This window comes from Peromyscus maniculatus, chromosome 8 (assembly GCF_049852395.1).
Source record: "Peromyscus maniculatus bairdii isolate BWxNUB_F1_BW_parent chromosome 8, HU_Pman_BW_mat_3.1, whole genome shotgun sequence".
Lineage (NCBI taxonomy): Eukaryota > Metazoa > Chordata > Mammalia > Rodentia > Cricetidae > Peromyscus > Peromyscus maniculatus.
In genome coordinates, this window is record NC_134859.1 from 54,695,448 (window position 1) to 54,722,992 (window position 27,545).

Consider the following 27,545-nt stretch of genomic DNA (forward strand, 5'->3'; position numbering starts at 1 on the left):
AGTAATTCCAGGGTTCTGAGGGGCCACGGTGGAAAGGGCTGTCCCGGGCCTGTGAGGTCAAGTGTTACCGGTTCTAGACTGGGTGGGAGCCTGCAGAGCATCTGGTCCAAGCCATAGTCTTTGTAGACTCATACCACTGTGCCCTCCATCAGCCTAGCCAGAGGAGCGTCTCTCCAAACAGAAGCCATGGGTAGCAGGGGTGGCCAGAGAGGCCTGGGAAGTGGGAGGGTGACTTGGTTATGTTCCTGTGACAGACATCCTGGACTATTATGAGGCTTCCATCTCAGAGGGTCAGGTAAGGTGCTGAAGGTGGGTGCCTGGCTTCCTGACTAAACTGGCAGGACTGGAGGGCCACACTGATTCCTTGCTAGTATTGAATTGAGACTTGGGGGCCTTGGCAGCAGAGTCCTGAGTACTGACTGAGGGGTTGGGCCACTGAGTGCTCTTTCTGTGGTCAGCCAGCCCTGTACCCCGTTCTCCCTCTCCCCTTTCTTGGATTGCCCCAATTTCAGCAGCAGAGAGCCCAGGCCATAATTAATTACTTTTCAGACTTCCTGTGAATCCTGGAGGAGAACTGGTCCCCAGGATTCCCTGCTGCCAGCCCCTCCCTCAGACCCTGCCCCATGCTGTGGCCTCCCTCCCACACTTAGACAACCAGGGATGCTCCCATCCCAGCTGTGGGCTTTGTCCTTCTACGAAATGAACTCCATCCTCCTTGCCTTTGCTGTCGTAACCGAGGCTGACTAGGTCTCCGTGATTGCTATAGGGCCTCTCTGCTCCCGCGCCTATCTCCTTTCCCATTATCCGGGTTCCTGCCAGCAGTGAAGGAGTTAACACTGCTAAGGCACCCCCCCCATTCTGGCTCCTAGCTCCCTCCCTCCCTCCCCCTGCTTCCTCTCTCCTCCTCTCTCCCCTTCCCTCCTCGGCTCCGCGGCTTCATCGGCCGCTGCCATCTCCAACCCCCCCCACCCCACTCCCCCGCCACGGCCCCTAGCCCCTGGCCGTTCGGCAAGACCCCTGCATATCCCGGGGCTTCCCGAAATCCAGTTCCCCTCCCCCACCCCAGCTCATGCCCCAGCCCCAGAACTCCGGGGCTGCCAGCCCCCGGTGTCCCTGCCCCTCCTGAGAATCGGGGTGTGCTCCTCAAGCCCCCTCCCTTCCACCTGGGAGCCCCTTTTAGGGTCCCCCCTCCCTTCCACGCTCCCCTATCCTTCTCTTCTCCAACCTTCTCTTTCCCCTCTCACCCCTCCCCCCATCCTGGCCCCCCCTGCAAAAGTGGGGTGCGGAGGGGGGAGGGGTGAGAACCCACCGAGGGGAGGAACAAAACTCCAATGAAGTCAGAGCCCCCTACTCGCCGCCGCGGCCAGGCCCCCCAACATGGACTGTCTCTGTATAGTGACAACCAAGGTAAGCATGATGGGGGGGGGGTGCCAGTGGGGAGAGGAGCAGGTAAGGAATTTGTGGAGAGGGGTTAGGTAGGCCTTATCTAGGGCTGCGGACACTGGACTGGAGTGGAGCCTCTGAAATAAGATGTATTAGAGGGGTCACAATTTAGTTTTGGGGTTCACATCTGAGAAAAACGGTGGATTTGGCCACAGGTGCCTCCTGGAGTGATCATTTTGTACCTGTAGAGAAATGGAGAATTTGGTGTTTGGGGTGTCTTGGTAGGCTTTGGTGTTCCCCAGCACTGTTTTGAGGGCAATTTATTTAGGGAGAAACCTGCCTGGCTCACATGGGAGTTCTGCTCATATATGTGGGAAGGTGGGCTGTGTGTGTGTGTGTGTGTGTGTGTGTGTTGCGGGGGGTTTCTCTTTTTTCCTGGTCAAAAAGCTGGTTTCTAGGTGCTGACCAATTTGGGGGGGGTCTCTTGGCATAAGGGTAAAGGTTACTGGTTGTGAGTGTTTGATTTGTCTGGGGGTGTCAGCTGGCAGATAAGGGTGGCCCTTCAGGACACAGGACATCTCATGATAGATATGTTTGGGATGCTTCTGATTTGAGAGAATTGTTAATTTAGGGTTTGATTATATGGTTTAATGGAGTTGTCAGAGATCTGAGGCCTGATACAGAATTACCTGAGAGAATGGACCAGGTGAGGTTAGGATCTGGGGTATTCCCATGGAGCTAGAAGGTTGCAACAGCTGAGGTTGCCATCTCCAAAGAAGGGTGAGAGGTTCAGGGTAGAGAGAAGGTAGATGAGGAGGGGGGGACCATGTGGGTGATGCAAAATTTGGGGGTAGCCCAGGCAGGTGCCCAGTATCCCCATCGCCCACATTTCATCTAGTCCTGGTCAAGAAAACAGAAGAGCAGATGGAGGGACTGTTACCCTGGCTCTCGGGAGGACACCTCGGTATAAGGGTCTCTGAAGACTTGCGGGGTGAAGAGGTTACTGGGATAAAAAGGTGTAGGAGGAGCCAGGGCCACCAGAGCCAGGATCTCCACAAGGGCCCAGGGTCCCTGTGGTCAGAGCCTGGACAGAATGGGAGCTCTGGGGGGAAGAGCCCAGGCAAGCTCCTGGTAGGATGTTTAGGTCGATCGCTTGCTCCCAGACTCTGAGACTGGCAAGCTGGATGCCTGGTGTGTGGAGGGAGGCTTGGGCGGGTGGCAGGCAGCTGGGGGTTGGGGGGTGGGACAGGAAGTGGGGGCCGGGGGAGGCGGGGTCCGGGTGAGTCACAGGCTGGGGAGGGGGTTATATTTAGTGGGAACTGCAGCTTCTTATGGGAGGGAGCTGAGGACACACATGTTCCTTGCCACAAACTCACACATGTGTATACACATGCATTGTGCACGTGTGGACATGATTGGAGATGGGGGGCTGAGGACTTTAGGTCTTGAATCCCCGGCCCCATCTACAGGGCTGCTTGTTTTTCTCCTGTGCTGTGGGCTTTGGGCTTTCTTCCAGGTTGCTGGTTTTCTCATCCCCTGTAGTTTTCAGTAGATTTTTGTGCCTTAGTTCTCCTGGCCCTCTTTGAGTGTCTGCCTGTGCTCTTTCTGTCTCTTGTCCTTAGGCCTGATCCTTGGCCTTGGCCCCTAGCTGTTCTCACCTGTGTCCAGATGTATGTAGGAAACCCATTGGAATGTGTGGGTTCTGCTTCTAACACGTGAGCACATGAATGCCAGTAAGGGTGAGGGGTTTGCCTGCACTGGTAACTATTCTGGGTGGATGCATTTATTCATTTCTCTGCTCCACACGCCTGTGTGTTCAGTGGGGCACATGATTGAGCACCCCTGAAGGTAGGAGGCTAGCAGAGAGGATCATGCATTCGGGTTTTACTGAGGTTTGGAGACCTAGGTTTGCCACATTCATTGGCCAGAAAACTTGTCAGCCTTCAGGGTGGAGGGACTCCAACTCCCATAAGGCCTTGAGGTACAAGATCCCTCCGTGGTAGAGTGTGGCTGTCCTTAGGACTGTTGGGAGTTGTGGTTCCTCTCTATCCAGGGCAGTGGCGGGGAGCCCAGGAAAAACCAGCAGGGGGCACATAGCTTCTGCCCTCCGAAAATGTTGGGGGGTGGGTTTGGGAGTGCTCAGCCTTTGTAGACTCTGATCTCGCCTGGTCTGTTTGATGGCCCTCTCATCTTTCGGTGCCTATATTTATAACCTGCTGCAGTAATTTAAGGAACATTTATTGAATACTTAATATGTGCTCAGCTCTGTGCTCTGTGAAAACTCTGCTTTACAGCTATCACTGAGTCTTATTCGGTACCTAGATCTCTGCCAGTATCTCTATCTCAGAGCAGCTTTCTCCCACTCCGCCCCCGTCCCTCCCCCTTCTCCCCGCGCTGCTGCCGCAGTTGCCATGGTAACCAGCGACGACTGAAGTTGCGTGGCGGACTTGAGGGCAGGGCGAGGGTGGCGGAGGGCGGAGCAGAACAAATGGGGGCTGGGGGAAAAGTAGGGAAAAGAGAGGGGGCATTTGGCCTGGGCCCCGGAGGCGAAGTGGTTAAGCCCTCTGGGTGGTCCTTATTGGGCGAAACTAAGATGCTGGGGGCGGGGCAATGTGGCCAACAGCTTCATTCATTGGTCGGCAGGGGCGTGGTGGAAGGATAGTGTGGGCGAGGCCGGGGGAGCGAATGGGCGGGAAGCGGAGGGAGGCGTGGTTTCATAGAGCCAGGTGGGCGGAGTCGGCTTACTCTCTCGGAGGAGGCGGGCAGAAACCCTCAGAAAGGGGAGGGGCCAGGTTGCCAGACCAAAATGAGGGCGGGGCTGACCCGGGAGGGGCGGGGTGTGGTTCCTGTACCGAAAGGAGACGGGGTTCGTGTGGCGGTAGTCCAAGTAATTGCGGGATGCGGGGGTCTTTGGAAAGGAGAATCCGTGGGTTGGAGATATGACGTCTCAATTTTCCTAAGATGGAGGCCTGTTCACATTTCATCAGAGTACCCCTCCTACCTCAGCTCTATGTTCCAGGGAGACAGTTGCTAGGCGACGGCAAAGTCCTTGATTGCTGCGTTGCCAGGCAACGGGGAAACGGAAAATGGAGGGAAAAAGGAAATGGGGGATGGGAAAGGGTCTTAGTAGTCCATATCGCCTACTGGTGGAGAAGAAGGGCCTATGTGTTTTGCAGGCTAGGAAGGAATTTTGAGTATAAGCCTGTTTCGCACTGGTTATTTCTGAGGACCCATGCATTTTATCCAGATATGAAACTAGGACATTGGGGGGGGGTTCATCTTCAGGGGCTTACTTAATAGATACCGATAAATGCAGGGGTGAGATCTTTAGAGGTCATTAACGCCTTTTGCCTTTGGTGGGAATTTTATATTTCTGTAAACAGCTGATTTGGGGAGAACCCTTACTAGACAGGTGGACATTCACGGGAAGGATATTTGGGAGAGAGGTTTGCAAGTCCAGGAATTTGGGAAGGATGGAAGACTGAAGTGACATGGGTGCAATTTAGGGAATTCTGAAAAATTTGAGGTCCAGATCATTAGTGAAATTATTTTGAGATAGGGTTTCACTATGTAGGCCAGGCTGGCCTGGAACTTACAGAGATCTGCCTGCCTCTGCCTCCCCAGTGCTGAGGTTAAAGACATGCATCACTGTGTCTAGCCTGATGCTTCTCCCCCCTTGGGTGTAGTAGAGAAGATATATTTGGAGCTGGGTGGTGGTGGTGGTGGTGGCGGCGGCGGCGGCGGCGGCGGCGGCGGCGCACGCCTTTAATGCCAGCACATGGGAGGCAGAGGCAGGTAAATCTCTGTGAGTTCTAGCCCAGCCTGGTCTACAGAGCGAGTTCCAGGATAGCTAGGGCTACATAAAAAAACCCTGTCTTGACTTCCCAACCTCCCAAAAAAAAAGAAATATATTTGGGAGCAAATCTTCCAACAAAAATGTAGCTCAGAATCATGGAGAGGATGTTGCAGTGGTGTGGGGACAGCCAGAAAATTTATGAATTTGAGGGATAAAGAAAAGAATAGTTAGATATGGTGGTACATGCCCGTAATCTCAGAACTTGGCAGGTGGAGGAAGTTGGGAAGTAGAGGCAGAAGGATCAGGAGTTCAAGGTCACCCTCAGCTACATAAAGATTTTGGGCCCGGTCTGCATTACATGAGATTCTATTCTCCCTCAAAAAATATATATCTATACATGAGCTGTCAGGATGGCTCAAGGTAAAGACACTTGCTGTCAAGCCTGATGACCTGAGTTGGATCCTTGTAACTCACTTGGTGGAAGGAGAGAACCAACTCCCTAAAATTGTTCTTTGACCTCCTCATGCATTCCGCAGCACAGGCAGGTATGTGCTAACACACACACACACACACACACACACACACACACACACACACACAAGTGCAATAAAAATAAAAAATTTAAATAAAAGATAAAATATTTCTTAATATAAAGCAAGAGTCTGGGAATGATTTGAAGAGACTGCATTTGAATTTGGAAGGTTTGCTTTAAGAAAGATTAAATAATACTCCAAGTGAGGTTTGGGGGTTGGTATCTTAGTCCATCATATCATTCGGTTTAATGATTTGGACAAGGCAACTCCAAACAAATCTGAAGAGACCTTATGTGGATGTTTGTGTTAGCCAAGGGCAACATATTAATGTTAAGGTCGCTAGTGGTGGACTGGGGGGCAGATAGGACTTTAGAAACGAATGACTTAAAGGGTTTGTAAATATGAAGGCACATCGAAGATCTCTGGTTCTTAACTATTGAGAACAGCGTCATCTAGTTACGGGATGGGGCTGGATGAGTTGCAGGAACTCTGTCGGAGTAGATGGTTTGAAATCGGATGGGATGTTTGCAGTAAGAGGCTTAGGGTGGGGGCCTGAGATCTCTAGGAGTCCTCAGAAGTGATGGGGCAAATGCTGTTGCCTCCCCTGTAGTCTGGAAGTACAGTACTGATGAGATACCCGTTGGGGTATTGTAATAGTTAGAAGCCCAGTGTTTTGGGAGTGGTGGAGAATTAGGTGAAATAAGGGGTCCCTGAGAACCAAAGAGATAAATTGCTAAAGTTTACAAGTGTGGGTATTTGTAGAGGGGTCGAAATGGGAGTATACTGGGGAAGTTGAAGTCCGCAGGGAAATGGCTGGAATCAGGGAAGTTGGTAGCCAAGAGGGTCTCCCCTCACCCTTCTCTCCCATCATGACGCTCTCCCGTACTGCGCAGGCGCGGCCCCCCCCTTCTCTGGCCGCAGCCTCCCGTCGCCGCGGCCGCCGCAGCCCCCGCCCCCTCTGCCCCTCCCCCTTCCCCAACCCAGCACCCTTGCTATCCCACCTATACCCTCCCCTTAGTCCCCCTCCCCTTCTCCATGTCGACTCGGAACAGATTCGCCTCCATGTGTCTCTGCGTGGTACGTGCCGCGGTACGGGATCCGGCCCGCTTCCCTCTTCCCAGACACCCCCCCCCCATCTCAGGATGCGAGCTTCAAGTGCTGTCGCTGTTCCTTCTGCTTGGCATGGGGTCTCTGGGTTGCAACTTCTTGAAAACAGGCGCAGTGGGCTGCACTTCTTATTATCCACTTTAACCCACACCTCTCTATTTTTGGGGTGCAAGCCCCGGTTCCAGGTCATTCTGTGTAGCTGGGGCTTTGAAGGTAGGGGGAAGGTACAACAGGGACATTCTGGGGGTGCAGACTTGCCCCAATAGCCCGTCAGGACCCTGCATCCCCGTGGGTTATAGGAGATCTGTCCTCCTTCCTGTTTGGATCTAGCTGGCCTGTGATCCAGGACTGAGAGGGGTCGACCTCCCCACGCCCAGGTCTGCAGCGTCAGAATTGCTTCCCTGCCATACCTACCCCTTCAGAGCCCCTTCTCACTGTGAAATTTCCAGGGACTGAACATAGGCCCTAACTTCCAGTTACATTTGAGAACTTTGCCTGTTCATTCTGTGGTCCCCATTTCCCTAACATCGTCTGCCAGTCTCCAAAGCCTTTCCTTTAGTGTCAGACGCAAGTCCCTCCCCATCATAAGGCTGGAACAGGGAGATATGGGGACTCACTATGATAAAAATGACCCTTGTTTCTTATCTAGAATAAATGATGGATTGTCTCCCTTCATGTCTCCATTTTCTTTGGTGCACCTGGCAGTTCCTCTGATTTAAAAATTTCCTGTTAAGTGGGGTGACCATGAAGGGATATTGGGCTCAAGTTCTCCCCAGCCTCCAAAACTTGGGAGGTGCAGGTTTCTGTCCTGCCTAATTTCTCTTGCAGGGAATTCAGGGCAATTTCTGTTGGGCATTTCCTGTTGTAGGGACTGTCCCCCAGCTTGTGCAGTGATCAGGCTGTTGGTTGACCTGCTCATTCAGAGCTGCTAATCCAAGACAGTTCAGCCTGTAAGGAGGGCTGTGCTGCCGGTATTCTCCTTCCTTTCCTTCCTCTCTGCCTTTTTTGGGAGGTGGGGTGTAAAATAGGGTTCAGGCTGGTCTTGAACTCACCATGTAGCCATGGATGACCTTGAACTCCTAAGTCTTTTGCCTCCACTTCCAGAGTACAGAGATTTAAGCATATACTACCATGGCAGATTTTCTTCTCTATACTTTTTCTTTGCCCATGGTCTAAATCTGTGACCCACACTTGGTGAGCCCCATTTTCTGCCTTTACGACTCTCCAAACATGTAGAGCGTATTTATTTATTTATTGAGACAGTGTCTCACTGTGTAACCCTAGCTGATCTGAAACTTTCTATATAGACCAGGCTGGCCTCAAACTCACAGAGATCTGCTTGCTTCTGGGACTAAAGGCGTGCGCCATCATGCCCAGCTCAGGATGCTGCTTAACTCTAGTTGACTTTGTGTCCTGGTATGAGAGTGTTTTGTTGACAGGACCACTGCCCCCCCCCCCACAATTCTCCTACTGCACCCTTAACTACAGTCAACTTGACCCATCACCTTCACACTTTTCCGAATCACACTCTAGCATCAGGCATTGACTGCCCTTGATAAGCGTCCTTCTACTTGATCTTGTAACTGTTGCTCCTGAAATGTTGACACTCAGTTTCTCAGACCCTGGGAGGGAAATTCTGCCCACGTGTAGTTAGTAGCGGCTGTATTTTGTTTTCTCCAGTCCCAGACCTGCATCTGGTACTCTCTTCTTCCCTGACTCTAGAGTTTTGACAGTTCTGCTTGTGTGTGTGTGTGTGTGTGTGTGTGTGTGTGTGTGTGTGTGTGTGTGTGAGGGGTGTCCAACTCTGGAGGGGAGGCGCCTAGAAGAGCACAGTAGAGGTGGATGTGGAAGGAGCCCCGTGGACTTCGGGCCCTTCACTAGTGCCTCTCTGCATGTTTCCTCTCTCTGGCCCCCAGTTAATCTCATTTACTGATGTTGCTATTAAGCTGGCTAGGAGGCTCTTGTCCTGGCAGCTGGGTAATTGGGCAGGGAGTCATGTTGAGCCGTTTACCTTCAAAAGTCAGGGGGAGACCAGAAATTCAGTTTTAACATTGTGTCCTCTTCTCCAGTCCGGGGGCCTGGCACCCATTCCTGTTCCCCTCCCCCCAAACCTGAGCCTTCCTGCCTCTGTTTCCCTGGCTTCCTCCCCCATTCCGTCTCTGTCTAGTATATCCGGATTAGCTGGCTGGCTTCTGGGGCGCCTTTGCTGAGTAATTCGGAGTGAGCGAGGCCAATGAAGGAAGAGGGGCAGGTTTAGCATTGTCCTGCTTAGGGGCTCCTGATGGCCAGTCCTTTCTAGCTCAAGTACCTGACTTGGGTTCCTGTTTCAGGTACACAAGGTGCTGGAGAGCCAGTTGTAATGGGGAGGCTGGGGTGATAAGGGTAGGGTGTGGAGCAGGGGCGTTAAATGGAGTGTGGGAGTGGGAGATGGTTATGGAAGCAAAGAACTTGGGAATAAATGAGGGTACAAGGGTCAGGTGCTAGAACTCTTAAAAGGATGGAGAAGAGGAAGCCTTGCTTGGGGAAGGTTTGAAGATGATGGTGGGGGTCTATGGGGTAGACTGCCAGAGCCATAGGCTATGAGGAGTAGGAAGTTGGAGGATGGCGCCTGGGCTTGGGTAGAGATGAGAGGTGCTGAGGCCTTGGCTGGAGAGGGGGCTGTCGGGAGGGTGGAGAAAGGGGAGCCAATGGGCTGGAGGAGAGGGAGGGGGGGGGAGGAGCTGGTCAGGCCCCAGGGCCTTCCGCACTGCACTGCTGGGGGAAAAGGAGGCGGTCGGGGCGGGCGCCTGAAGCCTGAGGCGCTGGGCTGGCCCAGTGACGGCTGCCTCGGTCCCCATCCCCAGAAATACCGCTACCAAGATGAAGACACGCCCCCTCTGGAGCACAGCCCGGCCCACCTCCCCAACCAGGTAAACGCCCCCGAGCTGGTGCACGTGGCGGAGAGGAACTTGTCCCACCTCGAGGCCGTCCATGGGGTCGTGGGCCACGCCCACCTCTCCCCCCTCAAGGTAGGAGACCCTGGCGGCCCCCTCCCCAGTGCGGCCCTCGGAACCTCGGAGCTGCAGCAATCCCCAAGGGCCGGTAGGGCAAGAGCTATGGGGGAAAAGATTGGGGATGGTCTGGCATCTGGGTCTTGGGCTCCTAGGGCTGGGGTGGGGGTGTGTGCTTCTTGATTGGGGTGGGGCACGATGCTGGAAACGTTTTTGGTCTCACAGAAGAGAAATAGGCCAGGCAGGTGGGAGTGGGTACAGAGCCTAAAGCCAGGATGCATGTGCCTTTTCGTGTGTTTGGTGTGTTGAGATGGATGGAGGACCCCCCAGAAGTGCCCCCCATGCCGGGGCCCTTCATTCTTTCACATGCCCAGCCTCCGCTTCAGCTTTCTGTGTCCAGAGCACTGTTCCAAGTGCCTGGTGGCCTGATTTGCTCCCGACCCTTTCCCACTCCTCCCCCAGCTCTGCCTCTGGGCCTGGCTCTGCCTGTTCCTGAGTCTCCAGCTCTTTCCATCTGGCTGGACTGAGACTTCAAGTCTTGGTCCTTTCTGCCTCTTCCTGTGCCCCAGCCTCTGCTCCCCTCCCGTCCCCCCCGTCGTCCCCCCCCCCCCCCCCCCCCCCGCTGGCTGGCTGGCTGGTTCTTGATGCTGTCTCTCTCTTCCTCCCACGCATGCATCTCCTTCCCCCTCTCGCTGATCCCCAGCTCAGGCCTCTGTGGCCTGATCAATCCTCTCCTGGTTTGAGCAGTCGGTCCTCTAGCTCCCCATTTCTTTCCATTTCGCTCTTCCCTGATCGTCTCTGTCTCTTTTCCTCCTCTTGCTCTCTCCTCCACCATACCTTCCTCAGCCATCCCCGGTCCTCATTACATATGGCCACCTGTTCCCCTACCCTCCTCCTCCTTGGGGCTCACAGTAAGCTTTCAGTATTTTTTTTTTCCCCTCCAGGCCTGAGAGGCCTTATTTCCGAGAACTCCCATTTCCCAGCCCCCTTTCTCTCAATCTCCTCTTCTAGGGACACACGCTGTAAGATAGAGGAGAACACCGAGGGGCCACAAGTGTGGGATGCTTTAGGAAGGGGGACCCCGGTTGCTGACATTTTACTGAGAAGATGGGAGGAGGTTGGTGAGCCAGGGGTGAGGCAGGAACGTGGCTGCAGCAGTCTCTGAGGCTAAAAGTGGCAAAGGGGGGGGGGGTGGCGAAACGTAGGAAGGGCAAGGGTCTTAAGGCACAGGGGTAAGACAGGAATGGGGTTACTCAGTCAGCTGCTTGAGAGGAAGGAGCATGAGGCACTGGGCGTGGGGACAGTGCAGAGTGTGCGCAGCTCTGTGCCTCCAAGGGGTCAGAGAAGACTCCGGATGCCTTTTGTGGGACGGGGCCCTTCTGTCTTGGGTAGGGAGGAACAGGAGCTGGAGGGCAGTAGTTGTACAAAGGTGTGGTGGCACCAGAGCTCAGGGGGTGGCTGGGAGGAGAGTTCTAGAAGAGGCCGGAAGTGAAGGTGGGAAGTCTCAGGACAGGGCTTCATTCAGCTCAGGGGCTGGAGATGCCCCAGTATCCAGAGGAGCTGGCGAGGGGGCTGAGAAATGGAGGGCTGTGATTTGGGGATAGAACCTGAAGGGATTGAAGATGAGGTAAAGGGGAATAATGAAGTGCTCCCCCCCACCTCTCTCTCTCTCTCCTCAGAGAGGTGGCAGGCGAGGGTAGGAGAGGTAAGGGATAGAGCTGAAGTCTGGTATAGGGACATGGAGGTGGGTGGAGAATGGTGACTGGGGTTGGAAGATTTTGGAACACTGAAGGCTGGGGACAAGGATCTAGGGAGGGTGTGGGATTAGGGTAGAGATAAAGAATAGGGAGGGACTGGGTGTGGGGAGAGGTTGTAGTATAAGGGTGGGTCTGAGGATGTGTGCCACGGAGGATGAAATTGTGGATGACTTCAGCAGCCAGTGACTGTTGGCTAGACAACAGCGTTTGCTTGGGGGCGGGGTGGTGGCGGTGGAGATGACAGTCGATTCATGGGTATGAAATCTATTGAGGGGCCTGAAATGGTTGGGAGTTTCTGGGCTTGAGAAATAGCAGTAAGGGAGAAGAGGGACCTTTATAGGAGAGGGAGAACTTAGGAAGGGCACTGGGACTCCTCGTACTTGGTCGGTTTCAAGTATTTGTCTAAGGAGGAAATAGGTTGGGGACCACCGGAAGGAGTCTCTTGGCAGCCTCACCTCATTGCCATAGAGACGTGGCTTCGGTTGCCCTGGCAATTGGGGAAGCCCCTAGGACAAGTCTAAAGCTGTCCCCGCCCTGCAGTTTAGCTAGAGACCCGGCTGCGTTGAGGCCACTGACGTCAGGGACCAGGGCACGCCTCGCTTTAACCCTTTCCTTAATGAAGTGGGGGCGGGGAGGAGCGGAGGCAGTAGAGGAACAGGCTATGTTCTGGATGCCTTTTATCATTCCTCCTTCCTGACGTTATTTGCACTGCGTAGGGTGAGGGGCTCAAAGGAGAAAGGAAGGCAGGTTATTCAGGATGCACTGCGCCCACGCCCACGAATAGAATCATTCTGGCCTCTTGGCCGGGCTAGCGGTGGGCGGGTCCAGAGCTGGAGAGTCTTTTGCTCTAGGGAGTCTGTCGTACCCTAGGCCACGCCTCCACCCGTTGTCCTGACTACCAGGCCTCCTGGAGGTGGGTCTCCCCAGGTCTTGGCTGGTCTTAGATACTGTTGCTAGGCAACCTGGTCCCTGGAGGAAGGGGTGGATTGGATGGCGGGTGGATGAGAGAGAGGGAGGGACCAGAAGCTGGGGAAACCCCGGATTCTCATGGCGCAAGATTTAGAGCAAATGTGTGCCAAGGTGAGGGACAAATTTGGGGGAGGGTTATCAAGATATCTGGGTGATTTTGAGGGTAAAGAGACAGGAAGGGGGCCCCAAAGAGGAGAGCAGGGCCTAGTGGCCCTGAACCCTGGGGTGTAATGCGTAGCACGGAATGCATGTAGCACCCTGTAGCGTTACATCCGGTGAGAAGCATCCCCCCCCCAGCATGCTCCCCCTTTCCCCACTCTGTACCATCTGCTGCTCCCCTTCTCCGTCTGGCTGTCTCTCTCTTCCCTCTTCTCATACTCCTCTTTATACATCCAGGGGCCTGGGGTGCATGCGTGTGTACGTGTGAGTGTGTGTGTGTGCGTGAGTGCATGCATGTTTGTGTGATATAGACAGGCAGGGTCCTGGAGTTGCTCTAAAGGTGGTGGAGTTGGCTTGGCTACGCAGCTGAAAGGGGATCCAGATTGGTAGGACCCACCTTTGGTTATGGACTTCCTCTGGAGTCTAGGCTTAGGTAGCTTTTTGTCTTCTGTCTCCTCTCCCAGGCCAATTCTCCCCCTGTGATTGTCAACACGGACACCCTAGAAGCGCCAGGATATGTGAGTTGTTTAGATTTTGGGGCTGGGGCCCTAGCAGAAGGGTAGGAGAGAGGAAGGAAGGAGCCCCTCCCTATGCGGGGAAGGAGGGGCACGTTCTCTGGCCGGAATGTCTGTCTCACTGTTTTTGTGTTTCTGTCCCGTGCTGGAGTTGCAGGTGAACGGGACAGAGGGGGAGATGGAATACGAGGAGATCACATTGGAAAGGGTAAGAGCCAGCTCCTCCATCCAAAGTCCCTGGGCTCGGGCTGGTGGTGCTTTTTGTGCCTGTGTTCCCTAGGTGTCCAGACACTTAACTATGTCCCCGTGTGTTCTAGCTGCGCCTTTCCAATCCTGTCCCCTCCCCGCTTCCCTTAACAGAATGAATGGGGCAGTAAAGGGAGCTGACCACCCTCTTGTCCTTCTCCTTACCAGGGTAACTCAGGTCTGGGCTTCAGCATCGCAGGTGGTACCGACAACCCACACATCGGTGACGACCCATCCATTTTCATCACCAAGATCATTCCTGGTGGGGCTGCAGCCCAGGATGGCCGCCTCAGGTGGGAAAAGAAGACAAGGCTTAGGAAGCTAGTACTTGCCAGGCAGTGGTGGCACACACCTTTAATCCCAGCACTTGGGAGGCAGAGGCAGGTGGTTTGAGGCCAGCCTGGTCTACAGAGGGAGTTCCAGGACAGCCAGGGCTGTTACACAGAGAAACCTTGTCTCAAACAAACAAACAAACAAACAAACAAACAAAAAAGGCTAATACTCTGGAAAGGGAGGGCTGGAAGTTCCTGGCTCAGACCCATATTGTTGTTCCCAGGGTCAACGACAGCATCCTGTTTGTAAATGAAGTGGATGTTCGGGAGGTGACCCATTCAGCTGCGGTAGAGGCCCTCAAAGAAGCAGGTTCCATCGTTCGCCTCTATGTCATGCGCCGGAAACCCCCAGCTGAGAAGGTCATGGAGATCAAGCTTATCAAAGGGCCTAAAGGTAGTAGTGACCGTTTTAGCTCCAGTCCCATCCCAGCCATCCTGCTTCTCCCTGCCCTCCAAGGCTTGCTCCCCAGGCCCATGGGCAGCCTCTTCCCTCCTCCTTGCCATCCAGGACTTGGCTTCAGCATCGCAGGGGGCGTAGGGAACCAGCACATCCCTGGAGATAACAGCATCTACGTAACGAAGATCATCGAAGGAGGTGCGGCCCACAAGGATGGCAGGTTGCAGATTGGAGACAAGATCCTGGCGGTGAGGGCCTGAATCATGTTTCTCTTGAGACTCAGGTCTCGTGGCAGGCCTGGGGTCCTCCCTGCCTGACCATGTCTGGCTCTGTCTGAGCTTTGCTTCCCTTGACCCCAGGTCAACAGTGTGGGGCTAGAGGACGTCATGCACGAAGACGCGGTGGCGGCCCTGAAGAACACGTATGACGTTGTCTACCTAAAGGTGGCCAAGCCCAGCAATGCCTACCTGAGTGACAGCTATGCGCCCCCAGACATCACAACCTGTGAGAACCCTCCAAACCTCAGAACTCCTCACGGCCCATCCTAGTAATTCCTAAGACATGCAAGCCCATGACAGCCCCGTAGCCCTACTAACGTGCAGTGGCCCCAACCTCTGACCCCGGTGGTGGTTGGAGAGGAGCCCGAACTCAGTCACGGTGAAGCACTCAAAAACAACCCAAGGGACACGAAGCCCACTTGGTTTTGTGGTTCTGATCAAATCCTGAAGTAACAGATAATTCTCACATTCTTTAAAAATAATTTCAGGACTCGGGAGGCAGAGGCAGGCGGGTCTCTGAGTTAAGAGGCCAGTCTGATCTATGGAACAAGTTCCAGGACAGCCAGACAGAACGACACACAAAAACCCTGTCTGGACTTTCCCCCACCCGCACCCCCACACAAACGTAGGGAAAGAACTGGGCGTGGTGGGACATGCCTGCTTTTCCAGTACTTGGGAGATTGAGGTAGGAGGGTCAGGAGTTCAAGGCTATCGTGGGCTACATAGCAAGTCTGAGGTCAGCCTGGGCTACTTGAGACTTGTGAGAAAATAGGGTAGGGGCTGGGGCGGTGGTGGCGCACGCCTTTAATCCTAGCACTTGGGAGGCAGAGCCAGGTGGATCTCTGTGAGTTCGAGGCCAGCCTGGTCTACAGAGTGAGTTCCAGGAAAGGCACCAAAGCTACACAGAGAAACCCTGTCTTGAAAAACCAAAAAAAAAAAAAAAAAAAAAAGAAAAAAAGAAAAAAAGAAAAGAAAATAGGGTAGGGGAGGAAAAGGATACAATCTTTACCCTTTCATTTTATAAGAGCAGTTCACACGGTCACAGAGATGCCATGGGAGAAGGAGTGTAGTGGGCAGCTGTACACCGGATAGAGAGGTGTAAGTTCAGAACACCCCAGTAGGTGTGCACACAGTAGGTCTCCACACATAGCAGCTGCACATCAAGAGGATAACACTGTCACAGAATAAGGTTTATTTCAGAAAACCATAGTTGGGTTAATGTTAGGGAACCTCTTCACACGGTTTGATATATTAAAAGTGAGGAAGGGAATGATGGTCAACCCCTGTAATCCCAGAATTCTGGAGCCAGAGGCAGGAGGATTGGAAATCCCAGGGCAGCCTGGGCTACATAGGAGATGAGACCCTATCAGACAGAGGAAGGAAGTAAGAAGACCAAGTACAGATGTGAGAGTCCACTGATGATGCTCAGCATCTGTCTTCAGACAAAACCCTTTAGTAAACCCAGAGTAGAGATCCTAAGACACAGAGAGTCGTTCCTAGCAACCAGCAGCAGATGGTTCACGTTAGGAAACCCCAGCAGTGTGCCTGTCACGCCAGGAGTTGGGCAAGGATGCCTCTCACTGCCGACACTCCCCATCTCTCCAGCACTTCCTCCATGCTGCCACTGCTGCTTACCAACCGGAAACGGTTCCCGGAATTTCCAGTAGTTAAAAGGATTACTTGCTTTTTCTTGAAGAGGCGACAGGGATGGAACCAGGGTCTCATGCATGCTGAGCAAGTGCGCCACCACTGAATCACACCCTGGGCCTCAGCCCTGTATAATTTTGGCCCCCACCCACCTTCGTAGAGTGAATATCGATTGATTAGGTAAAAGTAAGAAAGAACTCCTCACAGAGCTGTTTCCTTCCTTTTTTTTTTTTTTTTTAAAGATGGGCTCTTCCTGTGTTACCTAGCTATTCCTTATGTAGTCCAGGCTGGCTTTGAACTTGTGCTAATTCACTTGTCTCAGCCTCCTGAATGCTGGGATTACAGGTGTATGTCATCATGCTTGGCTTTAGAATTTTTATTTATAGGTATCTTTTTTTTTTGTTGTTGTTGTTGTTGTTTCAAGTCAGGGTTTCTCTGTGTAGCCCTGGCTGTCCTGAACTCACTCTGTAGACCAGGCCGGCTTTGAACTCAGAGATCCGCCTGCCTCTGCCTCTCAAGTGCTGGGATTAAAGATGTGAACCATCATGCCTGGCCCCATTATACTAGGTCTTTTTAAAAATTAGAGGGAAACATCGGTTTGTTTATTTGTGTGTGTGTGTTTGTGTGTGTGCGGACATTGCACGGTGTGTGTGTGCAGGACAAAGGACAACTCAGGAAAGCCTGCTCTCTCCTCCTGCCGTGTGAGTTGTGGGGTTTAAACTCAGGCCATCAGGCCTGGTTGCAAGCACCTTTCAGCTGTCTCGCCCATCCCATGACCTGTCTTGGACACGGTTGTGCTGGGGTTCCAGGCCTTTGCTGCTGTGTCCAGCCAAACATCCTTCCCTTCCTTTCTCTTCCTTTCTTTCCCCTTCCTCTCCTCGTTCTTCTTTGGTTTTCTTTTTTTTCCTTTGTGGTACTGGGGATTTAATCTTGGTCCTTGAACACGCTGAGCAGATGTCTGTAACAGCTGTATCCTGCCCCAGCCATGCTACAACTTTTTGTTACTGTACCTCCTGGTCTTGAACTACTACTGTGGCCTCAGCTAAGGAGTGCCGGGGTTACAGGGGTGAGGCACTACACTTGGGGTGGCCACGTTATTATTTTTTTCTTGTTTTGAGACCATCTTAATTGTGTAGCCCTGGCTGGCCTGGACCTCATGAAGTCCACCTGCCTCTGCCTCCTGAGTGCTGAGATTAAAGGCGTGCAGTGCTATGGCCATGGCCACATTCTAAACACCCCTCCCCCACCCCCTGCCTTTTTCTTTCCAGACAAGGTTTCTCAATATAACAGTACTGGCTGTCCTGGAACTCATTCTGTAGACCTGGCTGGCCTTGAACTCACAGAGATCCGCCTGCCTCTGCCTCCCGAGTTCTGGGATTAAAGGCGTGTGCCACCATCTCCCGGTGGAAAAAATTTTTAAAGTTTTTTTCTTACATTTATTATTTATTTATTTATTTATTTATTTATTTATTTATTTATTGTGTGTGTGTGTTTAACATGTGTAGGTGTGTGTTCACAGGCTTATACATCATAGTAGAGGCCACAGGACTGTGTGTGGGAGTCTGGTCTCCTTCTATTGTGTGGGTCCTGGGGACCAAATTGACGTTGGCAGGAATCTTTATCCACTGAGCCTGTATAGAAAAAAATCTTAGTATGAAAGATCTCAACCTTCTTCAAATTACACATTTTATATGGAATCCTAATCAGAATTTCAATGTTATCTGTCCCTGGAATTTATGTAGCATCTAAAGTTCAACTGGAAAACTGTGTGGGAGAATAACAAGACATTATTTGGGGAAAGAATGGGATATTATTTTCCTTTATCAAATATGAGACATACCATATTCAAATATTATGGTACTGTTTTTCCTTTTTCTTTTTGAGACAAGGTCTCACTGCGTAGCCAAGACTGTCCTCCTGCTCTGCTCCTAGGGCTGGCATTATAAGTGTGTACAATCATATCTAGCTTTCTAGGACTGTCTCTGAACCCTATAACCTACTAAAAATAACTTGGACTCCTTGGAGAAAGGATGGTTTCCAGTCTTGGGCAAGAGGCAGGAGGTCAGTATATACTTGTAATCCTAGTGTTTGAGAGTCAATGTAGGGGGACTGAGAACTTAAGGAAAGCCTGGGCTACATAGAACCAGTCTCCAAAAATGACCGAGGATGTAGTTTAGCTGGTGGAGTGTTTGCCTGGTGTACACGAAGCCCTTGGGTTTTATCCCCAGTACTGGATAAAACTGGGCATTATGGTTCATGGTCCTAGTCCTCAGGAGATGGAGGTGAGGGGTCAGAAGTTCAAGACCGCACAGTGGGTTTGAGGCCAGCCTGGGCTACATGAGACCGGTTTTTTTTTTTTTTTGTTTGTTTGTTTTTTTGTTTTGTTTTTTTAACCCAAAGCAGGGCTGGGGAGATGACTGAGGTGGTAGAATGCTTCACAACCACGAGGTCAGAGTTTGCGTCCCTAACACTCACGTAGAAAGCTGGGTGCTGGGGTGCACGTCCATCACTCTGGCTCTGAGGGGTGGTGCGGAGACAGGTGGATTCCTGGAGCTCACTGCTGAGTTAGCCTAGCTGAATCTGTGAGCTCTAAGTAAGTGAAGTGGAGCTAGGCATGGTGGCACACATCTTCAATCCCAGCACTAGGGGCAAATGCCAGGGGATCTCCGAGTGTAAGGATAGCCTGCTCTACATAATGAGTTGCAGGACAGCCAGAGCTATATAGTGAAATCCTATACTGAAACAAACAAACAAACAAACGAATAGAAATTAAGATGGAGAATGCTTTAGAGGGAGACACCCAAAGTCAACCCCCGGCCTCCATCCTTGTGCGTGCACATGAGTTCTCTCTCCTGTGTGTGTGAAAAAAGAAAAAAAAAGAAATTACAAATGTATAAGATGAACTTTAACATTTGTCATACTAGAGGGCCCCCAAAAAGGGACCCAAGACTATTAGAGTCACAGCATACACATGAGCCATATTGGAGAGGCCTTTCCTGGCCCTTCAGAATGCATTTAGTATGCAAAACACACGAGGTCATAATAACACCTAAGAAAAAACTGGGAGCCAGGCATGGTGGTGGATGTTTGTAGTCCCAGCTACTTAGGAGACTGAAGTAGGAGGGTCAGCTGAGCTCAGCCAGGCAGGAGCAGCGCAGTGAGATCCTGACTGGAGAATAAAGCCCTAATCACGTTGTGATCAGATGGGTTGGGACTGGGAAGCTGTCAGGCAGAGATTATGTAGGATGAGCAAGGTCTGGGGTTCCATCTTCACTACAAAATCATTTTCTCTTGTTACCTTGGGAGGATGCTACCTTACCTAGACGCATACCTTTCTTCCTGAAAACCTGTAAGGGAGGTAATCAGTCGTCCATCCCCTCTCTTCTGTATCAGCCTTACCATGGAGCAAGCACAAGGCTGCCATGCAGCAAGCAGTTCTTGTGTGTGGGTGTGCATGGGTGTGCATGTTTTCTTGTTGCTATTGTTCGAGATAGGATCTCATTAGATAGCCCAAGCTGACTTCAGAGTCACCAAGTGACCCATGCTGGCCTTCAGCAGTCCTCTTGAGTGGGACAGCGGGCTTGAACACGACACTCAGCAGGTAGGACAGTCCTCTAGGAAAATCTTACTAATGATTGTAGAATACTAACATTTTGCAGTCCCTGCGAATATCAGACTTAGACTCCATCATCAACACCTGCAACAAGAACTTAGGCGGAAGGCTGATGGAGCGTATTGTAATGAGCCGATCAGCTGACGACACCAGAACCTGCCAACTCTAGGAAAGCCAACCTTATTTTTTTTTATTTTATTTTTTTTATTGAGACAGGGTCTCACTACATAGCTCTGGTTGGCCTGGAACTCACTGAACATCCACTGCTTTCCCAGCACTGGGATTTAAAGTCTGTGGCACCACATCCAGCAGAGTCCACTGCATCCTGTGGTGATGCCGTGGGAAGCTCAAGGCTGGTGGTACCCTGTGAGAATATTTTCACACTGAATTTGAGTCTGCTCAAGCCTCTAGGACAAGCCTAGAGAAACAAAAAAAGGAGAGGAGACAGGGACGGACACACGGTTAAGCAAGACCACAGGGATATAAGCAGGACTACCCCTCGTAGAATGCGGGAAAATACTTCAGACAAATGATCCAGTTTAAAAAAAAAATAAATGACTAGCCATGAGGGAGAGAAATTTTATGGATTGAGAGACCTGATAGACGCTTTAACCAAAAGGCAGTCTGAAAAACACAGTACTAGTATTCCCCTTGGGCGCCACCGTTCCCAGCTTACTACAGACATACGACCTTCAGACCAGCGCCCTCTGATGGCATCTGTAAATTCCCGACCCCTGATGCTGCTGATCACCAATACACTTTTCTGGTAGAATAACTCCTCTTTGGCCAAGCCTGGCCCTGGGCTGCCCTGGAGAGGATGGGTGGGTGGGCACTATTGTCTGGATTTCCATCTCATCCTTTTCTGCCTTCCCTCAGCGTATTCTCAGCACCTGGATAATGAGATCAGTCATAGCAGCTACTTGGGCACCGACTACCCCACAGCCATGACCCCCACTTCCCCTCGGCGCTACTCCCCTGTGGCCAAGGACCTGCTGGGGGAGGAAGACATTCCCCGGGAACCAAGACGGATTGTGATCCACCGGGGCTCCACAGGCTTGGGCTTCAACATCGTGGGCGGCGAGGACGGTGAAGGCATCTTCATCTCCTTCATCCTCGCTGGGGGCCCTGCTGACCTCAGTGGGGAGCTGCGGAAGGGGGACCAGATCTTATCGGTGAGAAAGGCCTGTGCGGGCCTCTGCACTCCCCCCTGAAGAGGGCGCCATGCTCCTGGGGAGGGTATGGCGGCGGGGGGGGGGGGGGGGGGGCAGCCTGGTCCTCCTGGACCATTCCCTGACCCACTCGGACCCAAGAATTACTGTCTTCCTGTCCCAGGTGACAGTCTCTCCCCCCCGTCTAGGTCAATGGTGTTGACCTCCGCAATGCCAGCCATGAGCAGGCTGCCATTGCCCTGAAGAACGCGGGTCAGACGGTCACGATCATTGCTCAGTATAAACCAGAAGGTACCAGGCCTAAGCTTCCCTGTCTCGTTGGCTAAACTAATCCTCAGAACTGTCCCTTTAGCTGATGGAGGGTCTCAGCGGGGGTGGGGTGAGGATGGATGTGTGTGTGTGGTATTAGAGTTCCAGAACCTTCTTGTCCTTTCTCAGAGTATAGCCGATTCGAGGCCAAGATCCATGATCTTCGGGAACAGCTAATGAATAGTAGCCTGGGCTCAGGGACTGCATCCCTGCGGAGCAACCCCAAGAGGGGTTTCTATATCAGGTGAGACGCTCCTGGGCGTGACGTTTGAGGACGCCATGTATTATCCCCCCGCCCCAATGTGTGTCCATTCCCCACACAGCTCCTCCCCTAAATCCTGCCTGCCTCCTCCTTTCTCCCCACACTCAGACCTGACACTTAGCCCGCAGTTCATGGGCTTGGCCACACAGCCTGATCTTCTAGAATCTTCTAGAATATATTATCTGGGTTGAAAAGCAGCCTCTGCCCCAAGTGTCTTAATTGCGTTCTAGCCCCTGGTCACCCATGCATTTCCCCAACAGCTATTAGGGTGGGACCTAAGGTCAATGTCTGACCCAGCAGGCATCTCTAGCACCTTCCCTCCCTCCCTCCCTCCCTCCCTCCCTCCCTCCCTCCCTCCCTCCCTCGGCTGAATTTGAACTCCTATGCTTTAGTAATCTTCCTGCCTTAGATTACAGGCACTTGTCACGGTGCCCAGCTCTGGGATATTTTGAGTCCTCTTTCAGCTTGGCATCCCTGTGGGAAGCCTTGGTGGGAAGGACCGCAGCTCTCTGCCTGCCTCCTGTCTTTCTTTTCCTTCCTTCCATCTTTTTTTCCTACGCTGGGGATTGAGTCCAGAGCCTCATGCATGTTAGGCTTACACTGAAAGCCCCGCTGCAGACACACCCCAGCTTCCTCCCCGACTGCTCATAGCATTTGTCCCCTTCTCAGGCTCCGTCTTCGTGGTTCCTCTTCTGTCCCTCACAGGGCACTGAGGCTCCCCCCCCCCCCCTCTACGTCCTCTTTCTTTGTCCATCTGGCCGGCCTTGTCTGCCGCTCTGCTATCCAGGTGTCTCTGAAGTCTGTCTGGCCTGGCTTGATGCCGTCTCGGAGGCCTAGACCAATTCTGGCTGCTGCTTTTGGGCTGTCCCATGGGCATGTCCCATTCGACACGTCCTGGGCTGGGCTTGCTGTGTTTCTCCTGGATGCTGTGTTCCTTCTCGGAGGCCCGCATCCCTGCTCCCCACTCCCCCGCCTGTTGGAGTCTAGTAGGTCCCCGAGGATGTGTGATTCTCAGTGCCAGCGGACGCTGCACGACCCTGGGGGCTGCGTCTTCTCCCCAGTCCCCCTGTTTTCTCTGCATCGTGGCTCTTTCGGAAACTCGACAGAGCTTTTAGTCCCTAGGCGGTTTGGGGGTTTCTCTGTGTGTGCCACCAGCGGTCCATGCCCTGGAAAGGATCCCTTGCCCGGAATCGGGCTGCTTCTCAAGGTGGCTGCCGCATCCTTCCTGGAGTTCCCGGCCAGGCCCTGACCCACAGTCCCTTGTGCTCTAGGGCCCTGTTTGATTACGACAAGACCAAGGACTGCGGCTTCTTGAGTCAGGCCCTGAGCTTCCGCTTTGGGGATGTGCTTCATGTAATTGACGCCAGCGATGAAGAGTGGTGGCAGGCGCGTCGCGTCCACTCTGACAGTGAGACCGATGACATTGGCTTCATTCCCAGCAAACGGCGGTGAGGCTCCTGGGGGCAGCCTTCCTTCCGATAGAGGCAGTGACATTCAGTAGAGGATTCTTGGGGGTGTGCTAGATCCTGCTGGGGGACCATGGCTCCTCCCATCAACCCTTGGGCAGGGACTTCTCACTGAGGGGCACAGGGCCCAGGTGTGGCTGGGTAACGGGCTTCCCACCTGGTCCAGAGGGCGGGGCCTCACTGAGCATTTCCCCGCAATTCCCTGCCCTCCCTCCATGTACCCCACAGGGTTGAGCGACGAGAGTGGTCGAGGTTAAAGGCCAAGGTAGGTGGAGGGTGGATGATGAGTGTGGGGGGGACGCCGTGGGGGTGGCCTCTGAGCTAAATCCTGAACTTACCATAAGGTTGGTTTTTCTTCTAGGACTGGGGCTCCAGCTCTGGATCGCAGGGTAGGTAGGACTAATTGGAAAGCTGCGGGATGAGTGGAGCGTGGCGTTGCCCTTGACGTTCTCGGGAAGGCAGGCAAGGTGGTCTCCAAGTCCCCTGCCTTGGAGCCTCCTGCAGATGCCCTGTCTCCTCCCAGGTCGAGAAGACTCGGTTCTGAGCTATGAGACGGTGACGCAGATGGAAGGTGAGCCCTCGCCCCAGCCTCAGCTGCCCCGCCCGCCCGCTCTGCTTGCTGCCTAAGCCCTTCCGGCTCTTTCTCCTCAGTGCACTACGCTCGCCCCATCATTATCCTTGGGCCCACCAAAGACCGTGCCAATGATGATCTTCTCTCCGAGTTCCCCGACAAGTTTGGATCCTGTGTCCCTCGTGAGTACGGGGGCCTTGGATAGAGTTGGAGTTGGGGGACCTGGGGCGTCCTACTTTGTCAGGGCCGTGACACTGGAGTACAGGGGGACACAGATCGCCGTGGGGGAGGGGTGCTGCCTGCCCACTTATGTGACACCTGAGTCTCAGTCATCCTACCAAGGACCAGCTGGGTCCTGGGGTGGGGAGGGGGGGGTTGATGTAGGCTAGTATTAAGGGATGGTGGTTAGATCTTTGTGGGATGGGATGACTTCTTGGCAGATACAACACGTCCCAAGCGGGAATACGAGATAGATGGCCGGGATTACCACTTTGTGTCCTCCCGGGAGAAAATGGAAAAGGACATTCAGGCGCACAAGTTCATCGAGGCCGGCCAGTACAACAGCCACCTCTACGGGACCAGTGTCCAGTCTGTGCGGGAGGTGGCAGAGCAGGTAAGAGCTGGTGGGCACCGCATCCTCTTCCTCCCGCCCTCTGCCCGCCCCATTGCCTCCCTCCAGCTCTCTCTAACTCTCTTTCTCTCTGTCTCTTTCCCTGCTGGGTCTGCGCTCCGCTCCTCCTCCTCCTCCTCTTCCGCGGCCCGCTCCCCCCCACCTCCTCCTCCTCCTCTTCCGCGGCCCGCTCCCCTTGCTTCTGACCCCGTGCCCTCCACTGCCATCTGCCCGTCACTCCTTGCCCCATTTCTCCTCTCTTCCTGGGGCTTTGCCTCTGGTGGCTTGGCCTTCCCCACCTCGTTCCCTCCTTTCTCCCTGACTCCCCTCTGCTCCTCTTCCTCTCCTCTAATGGGGGGGGTCCTTACTACCCGCCCTCTCCCCCCCCCTCCTCTCCCCCCTCCCCCCCCACTGCTCCCCACCCTGCCCGCCCTCCCTCGGTGGCTCTTTTCTCCATCTGCCTCCCTCCCTCCCATCTGGCTCTCCCATTCCTTCCATCTGTCCGTCCTCTGTCTGTCCTCCTCTCCCTCCTCCCTCTATCCTAATTCCGTTTTCCTTTTCCCTTTCCTGTCTTGCCCTACCTGCCCTGGTCCTCCCCGCATCCCACCTCTCCCGCCCGCCACGTCCTTGCTCGGCCTTCGTCCTTTGGGTCCTGTGCCTCCTGCACTTTGTTCTGCCCCTTCCCTGCCCTCCTGTACCTGGCACTCCATCTTCCCTCCCCTCCCCTCTACTGGTCGCCCTGTCCACACCTTTCTGTTTTCTTGCCTGCACGTCCTTCGACATCCGTCCCGTCCCCTTTGGCCAACCTCCTGCCCCCCAACCTTTCTATATTCTGTGTTTCTTCCTGGCACCTCTGTCTGTCCTTTCCTGCTACCTGCTGGTCCCCCTCCGCCTACCCTGCCTGCCCCCAGGGGAAGCACTGCATCCTCGATGTCTCGGCCAATGCCGTGCGGCGGCTGCAGGCGGCCCACCTGCACCCCATCGCCATCTTCATCCGTCCCCGCTCCCTGGAGAATGTGCTGTGAGTACGGTCCTGGGGGCTCCCCCTCTGCTCCCTGCGCTTGTGATCATGGCCTCTCAAGGCTCCTGCCTTGATCTGTCCTCTCCGAACCTCGGACAACAGTTCCCCCGTCCTCAGAGAGCTCAGTTGAGAGTGGAGAGCCCGGGCTGGACGCAATGGCAGGCCTCTCCTGCCTCGGGCTAGGCAGGGCTCCAGTTCTCAGTAGCGCCCCCCAGGGGCGTACCCAGGCCGGGGCACATCAGAACCTCAGAGGCAGTTGGAAGTTGGAGTCCGGATCCCGTCTGTGGGGCTCAAGACTGGAGCGATGAGTTCCAGAGAGGTCCTGGGTCGGGTGGGTTGCCGTGAGCTCATCTGCAGGCCCAGAGGATGTCAGAAATTCTGTTGTTGGCTGTGGGTTCCAACAAGGAGAAAAGATGCAACTTAGCATGCGAGGATGGAGGAGGTAGAAATGCAGAGGGGCCCACCCCTCAGATCTACCTCTCTCTCCCCCTTGACAGAGAGATCAATAAGCGGATCACAGAGGAACAAGCCAGGAAAGCCTTTGACAGGGCCACTAAACTGGAGCAGGAATTCACAGAGTGCTTCTCAGGTGAGAGGTCGCAGTTCCCCGTGAGCCACGAGGACAGGGAGTCGGCTGAGGTCTGATGGAGCTGCCCGACGGGGTTGGTGTGGGGCGGTGTCCCATCAGTGGGCGCGGGGACCCCGGCTCCTGGCCGCTCTGGGCGCCTTGGTCACGTGACCTTGGGACCTTGGCCTCACGCCCTGCTCCGTCGACTCACAGCCATCGTGGAGGGCGACAGCTTTGAGGAGATCTACCACAAAGTGAAGCGTGTCATCGAAGACCTCTCAGGCCCCTACATCTGGGTCCCAGCCCGAGAGAGACTCTGACTCCCGCCCTGGCTTGGCCTGGACTCACCCTGCCTCCGTCACCTGGGCCCTTGGTCTGGACTGAATAGCCCGAGCCCTTCCAACCCCAGCTCCCCTTCCCACCCTTCTTATTTATTTCCTTTCTAACTGGATCCAGCCCACTGGAGGGGGGACGCTCCTCTGCATGTATCCCTGTACCCCAGAACAGGGCTCCTGGACCCCAGGAACCTGGGGCCTGATGGGGGGGGGCTGGGCTCCTGGTTCCGAGCCTTTGCTCCTTAGGACCCCCACCCCTGCCCGCCCCCATGCACACACAGACCCACTGGGGGCCTCTGCCCTCCCCATTTTCTCCCACATACATTCCAGAAGTCAGGGCCCCTCTCAAGGAGCACCCGCTGTAGGGATTCAGGGCCACAGGCTTCCGCGCGCTCCTGAGGCAGGGGCTGGGGTCAGCCTGCCCCATCGTAACTCCCCATGTCATTTGAGTTCTCATTTATTTTCTCCATTTTTTTCTTCTCAAAGGTGGTTTTTGGGGGGAGAAGTGGGGGACTCTACGGTGGGGTCCCTGTCTTCCACACGCCCCCCACCTTTTTTCTTCGCCGGTTTGCATGAGTGGAAGGCCTAACTGTGGCTTTTTTTTTTTTTCTGGGATTTTTTTTTTCTTTTCCTTTTTCATTTTTTTTGGGGGGGGAAAGGGGAGGGATGGGTCTAGGGAGTGGGGAAGTGGGAGGGGGGAGGGGGGGTCAGGGGTCAGGGGTTGGGTGTCCGGGAGCCAGGGGAAGACAGGAAATGCTCTGCCGCCTTCTGCGATCTATTTATTTATTTTTCTTTTGAGAGAGTGAAGGGAAGAGACACATACTTGAAACCCAGTGTGTGGCCTGCTTCTTTGGGGCGAGGGAGGGAGGTGGAGACACAGGTGGGTGCCTGGGACGGGTGAGTGAGAACTTCGGATCCCTCCTCACCTCACAGAGAATAGGGTGCCCGAAAGGGTCCTGGGAAGGAGCTGTCAGGCCAGGGCGGCAGAGACGGTGACGAGGACCTGGGAATCCCTGGGGCTGTTCTAGTCACCAGCAAACTCGGTCTAGCCCTGTCCATCCCCCTAGCGGGCCTCCTCCCTGTTGTCGTTTATTCCTAAAGAAAAATCCAGAAGCTCCTTGACTTACAGTAGGCAGAAAATGACCTGTGTACAAGATGGTGTACAGAATGTAGAAATTTAATATACCTCACTTGCTGAATTTAGGACACAGCTTCATCCATCTTGAAGGTCTCAGAGTGTTGGCCCATAGCCGAGCAAAGCCTGTGTGTTCTCAAGTACCCAACAGGCCCGGGGATGGCCTGGAAGCGAGGTATGCTGCTGTTGCCCCGCATCAGGTCACCCAGTGTATCGCTAGCCCATAAAAAGATCAAAAATCCAATTATGGAGCTTTACATCTGTAATCCCAGCACTTGGGAAGCTGAAGCCGGAGAATTGGGCGTTCAGGGTTAGCCTAGGCTACACAGCCTGAGCTGCAGAATGAGGCTTCCTTAAAAGGTGAAACAAAATGCAAC

At 53.7% G+C, this 27,545-nt stretch overlaps 1 protein-coding gene across 12 annotated transcripts; it reads left to right on the forward strand.

The window, feature by feature from the left end:
• The first annotated feature begins 1,249 nt into the window (after nucleotides 1–1,249).
• Dlg4 (discs large MAGUK scaffold protein 4) lies at nucleotides 1,250–26,865 on the forward strand. 12 transcript variants are annotated; one of them, XM_015992283.3, is made up of 20 exons: nucleotides 1,250–1,407; nucleotides 9,663–9,827; nucleotides 13,159–13,212; nucleotides 13,358–13,417; nucleotides 13,624–13,748; nucleotides 14,012–14,181; nucleotides 14,296–14,432; nucleotides 14,544–14,688; nucleotides 20,599–20,894; nucleotides 21,080–21,182; nucleotides 21,330–21,444; nucleotides 22,734–22,910; nucleotides 23,157–23,193; nucleotides 23,290–23,317; nucleotides 23,452–23,499; nucleotides 23,580–23,681; nucleotides 23,940–24,112; nucleotides 25,021–25,130; nucleotides 25,628–25,719; nucleotides 25,912–26,865. In XM_015992283.3, the coding sequence occupies exons 1-20, from the start codon at nucleotides 1,378–1,380 to the stop codon at nucleotides 26,016–26,018; spliced, it is 2,274 nt and encodes a 757-aa protein (XP_015847769.1). In that variant the 5' UTR covers nucleotides 1,250–1,377; the 3' UTR covers nucleotides 26,019–26,865. The 12 variants fall into 12 exon arrangements, 10 of the variants coding, with proteins under 10 accessions (XP_015847769.1, XP_042138227.1, XP_015847772.1 ...); XM_042282293.2 differs by having other exon boundaries at nucleotides 13,367–13,417; XM_015992286.3 differs by having other exon boundaries at nucleotides 1,251–1,407; nucleotides 9,663–9,728.
• Nucleotides 26,866–27,545: the final 680 nt, after the last annotated feature.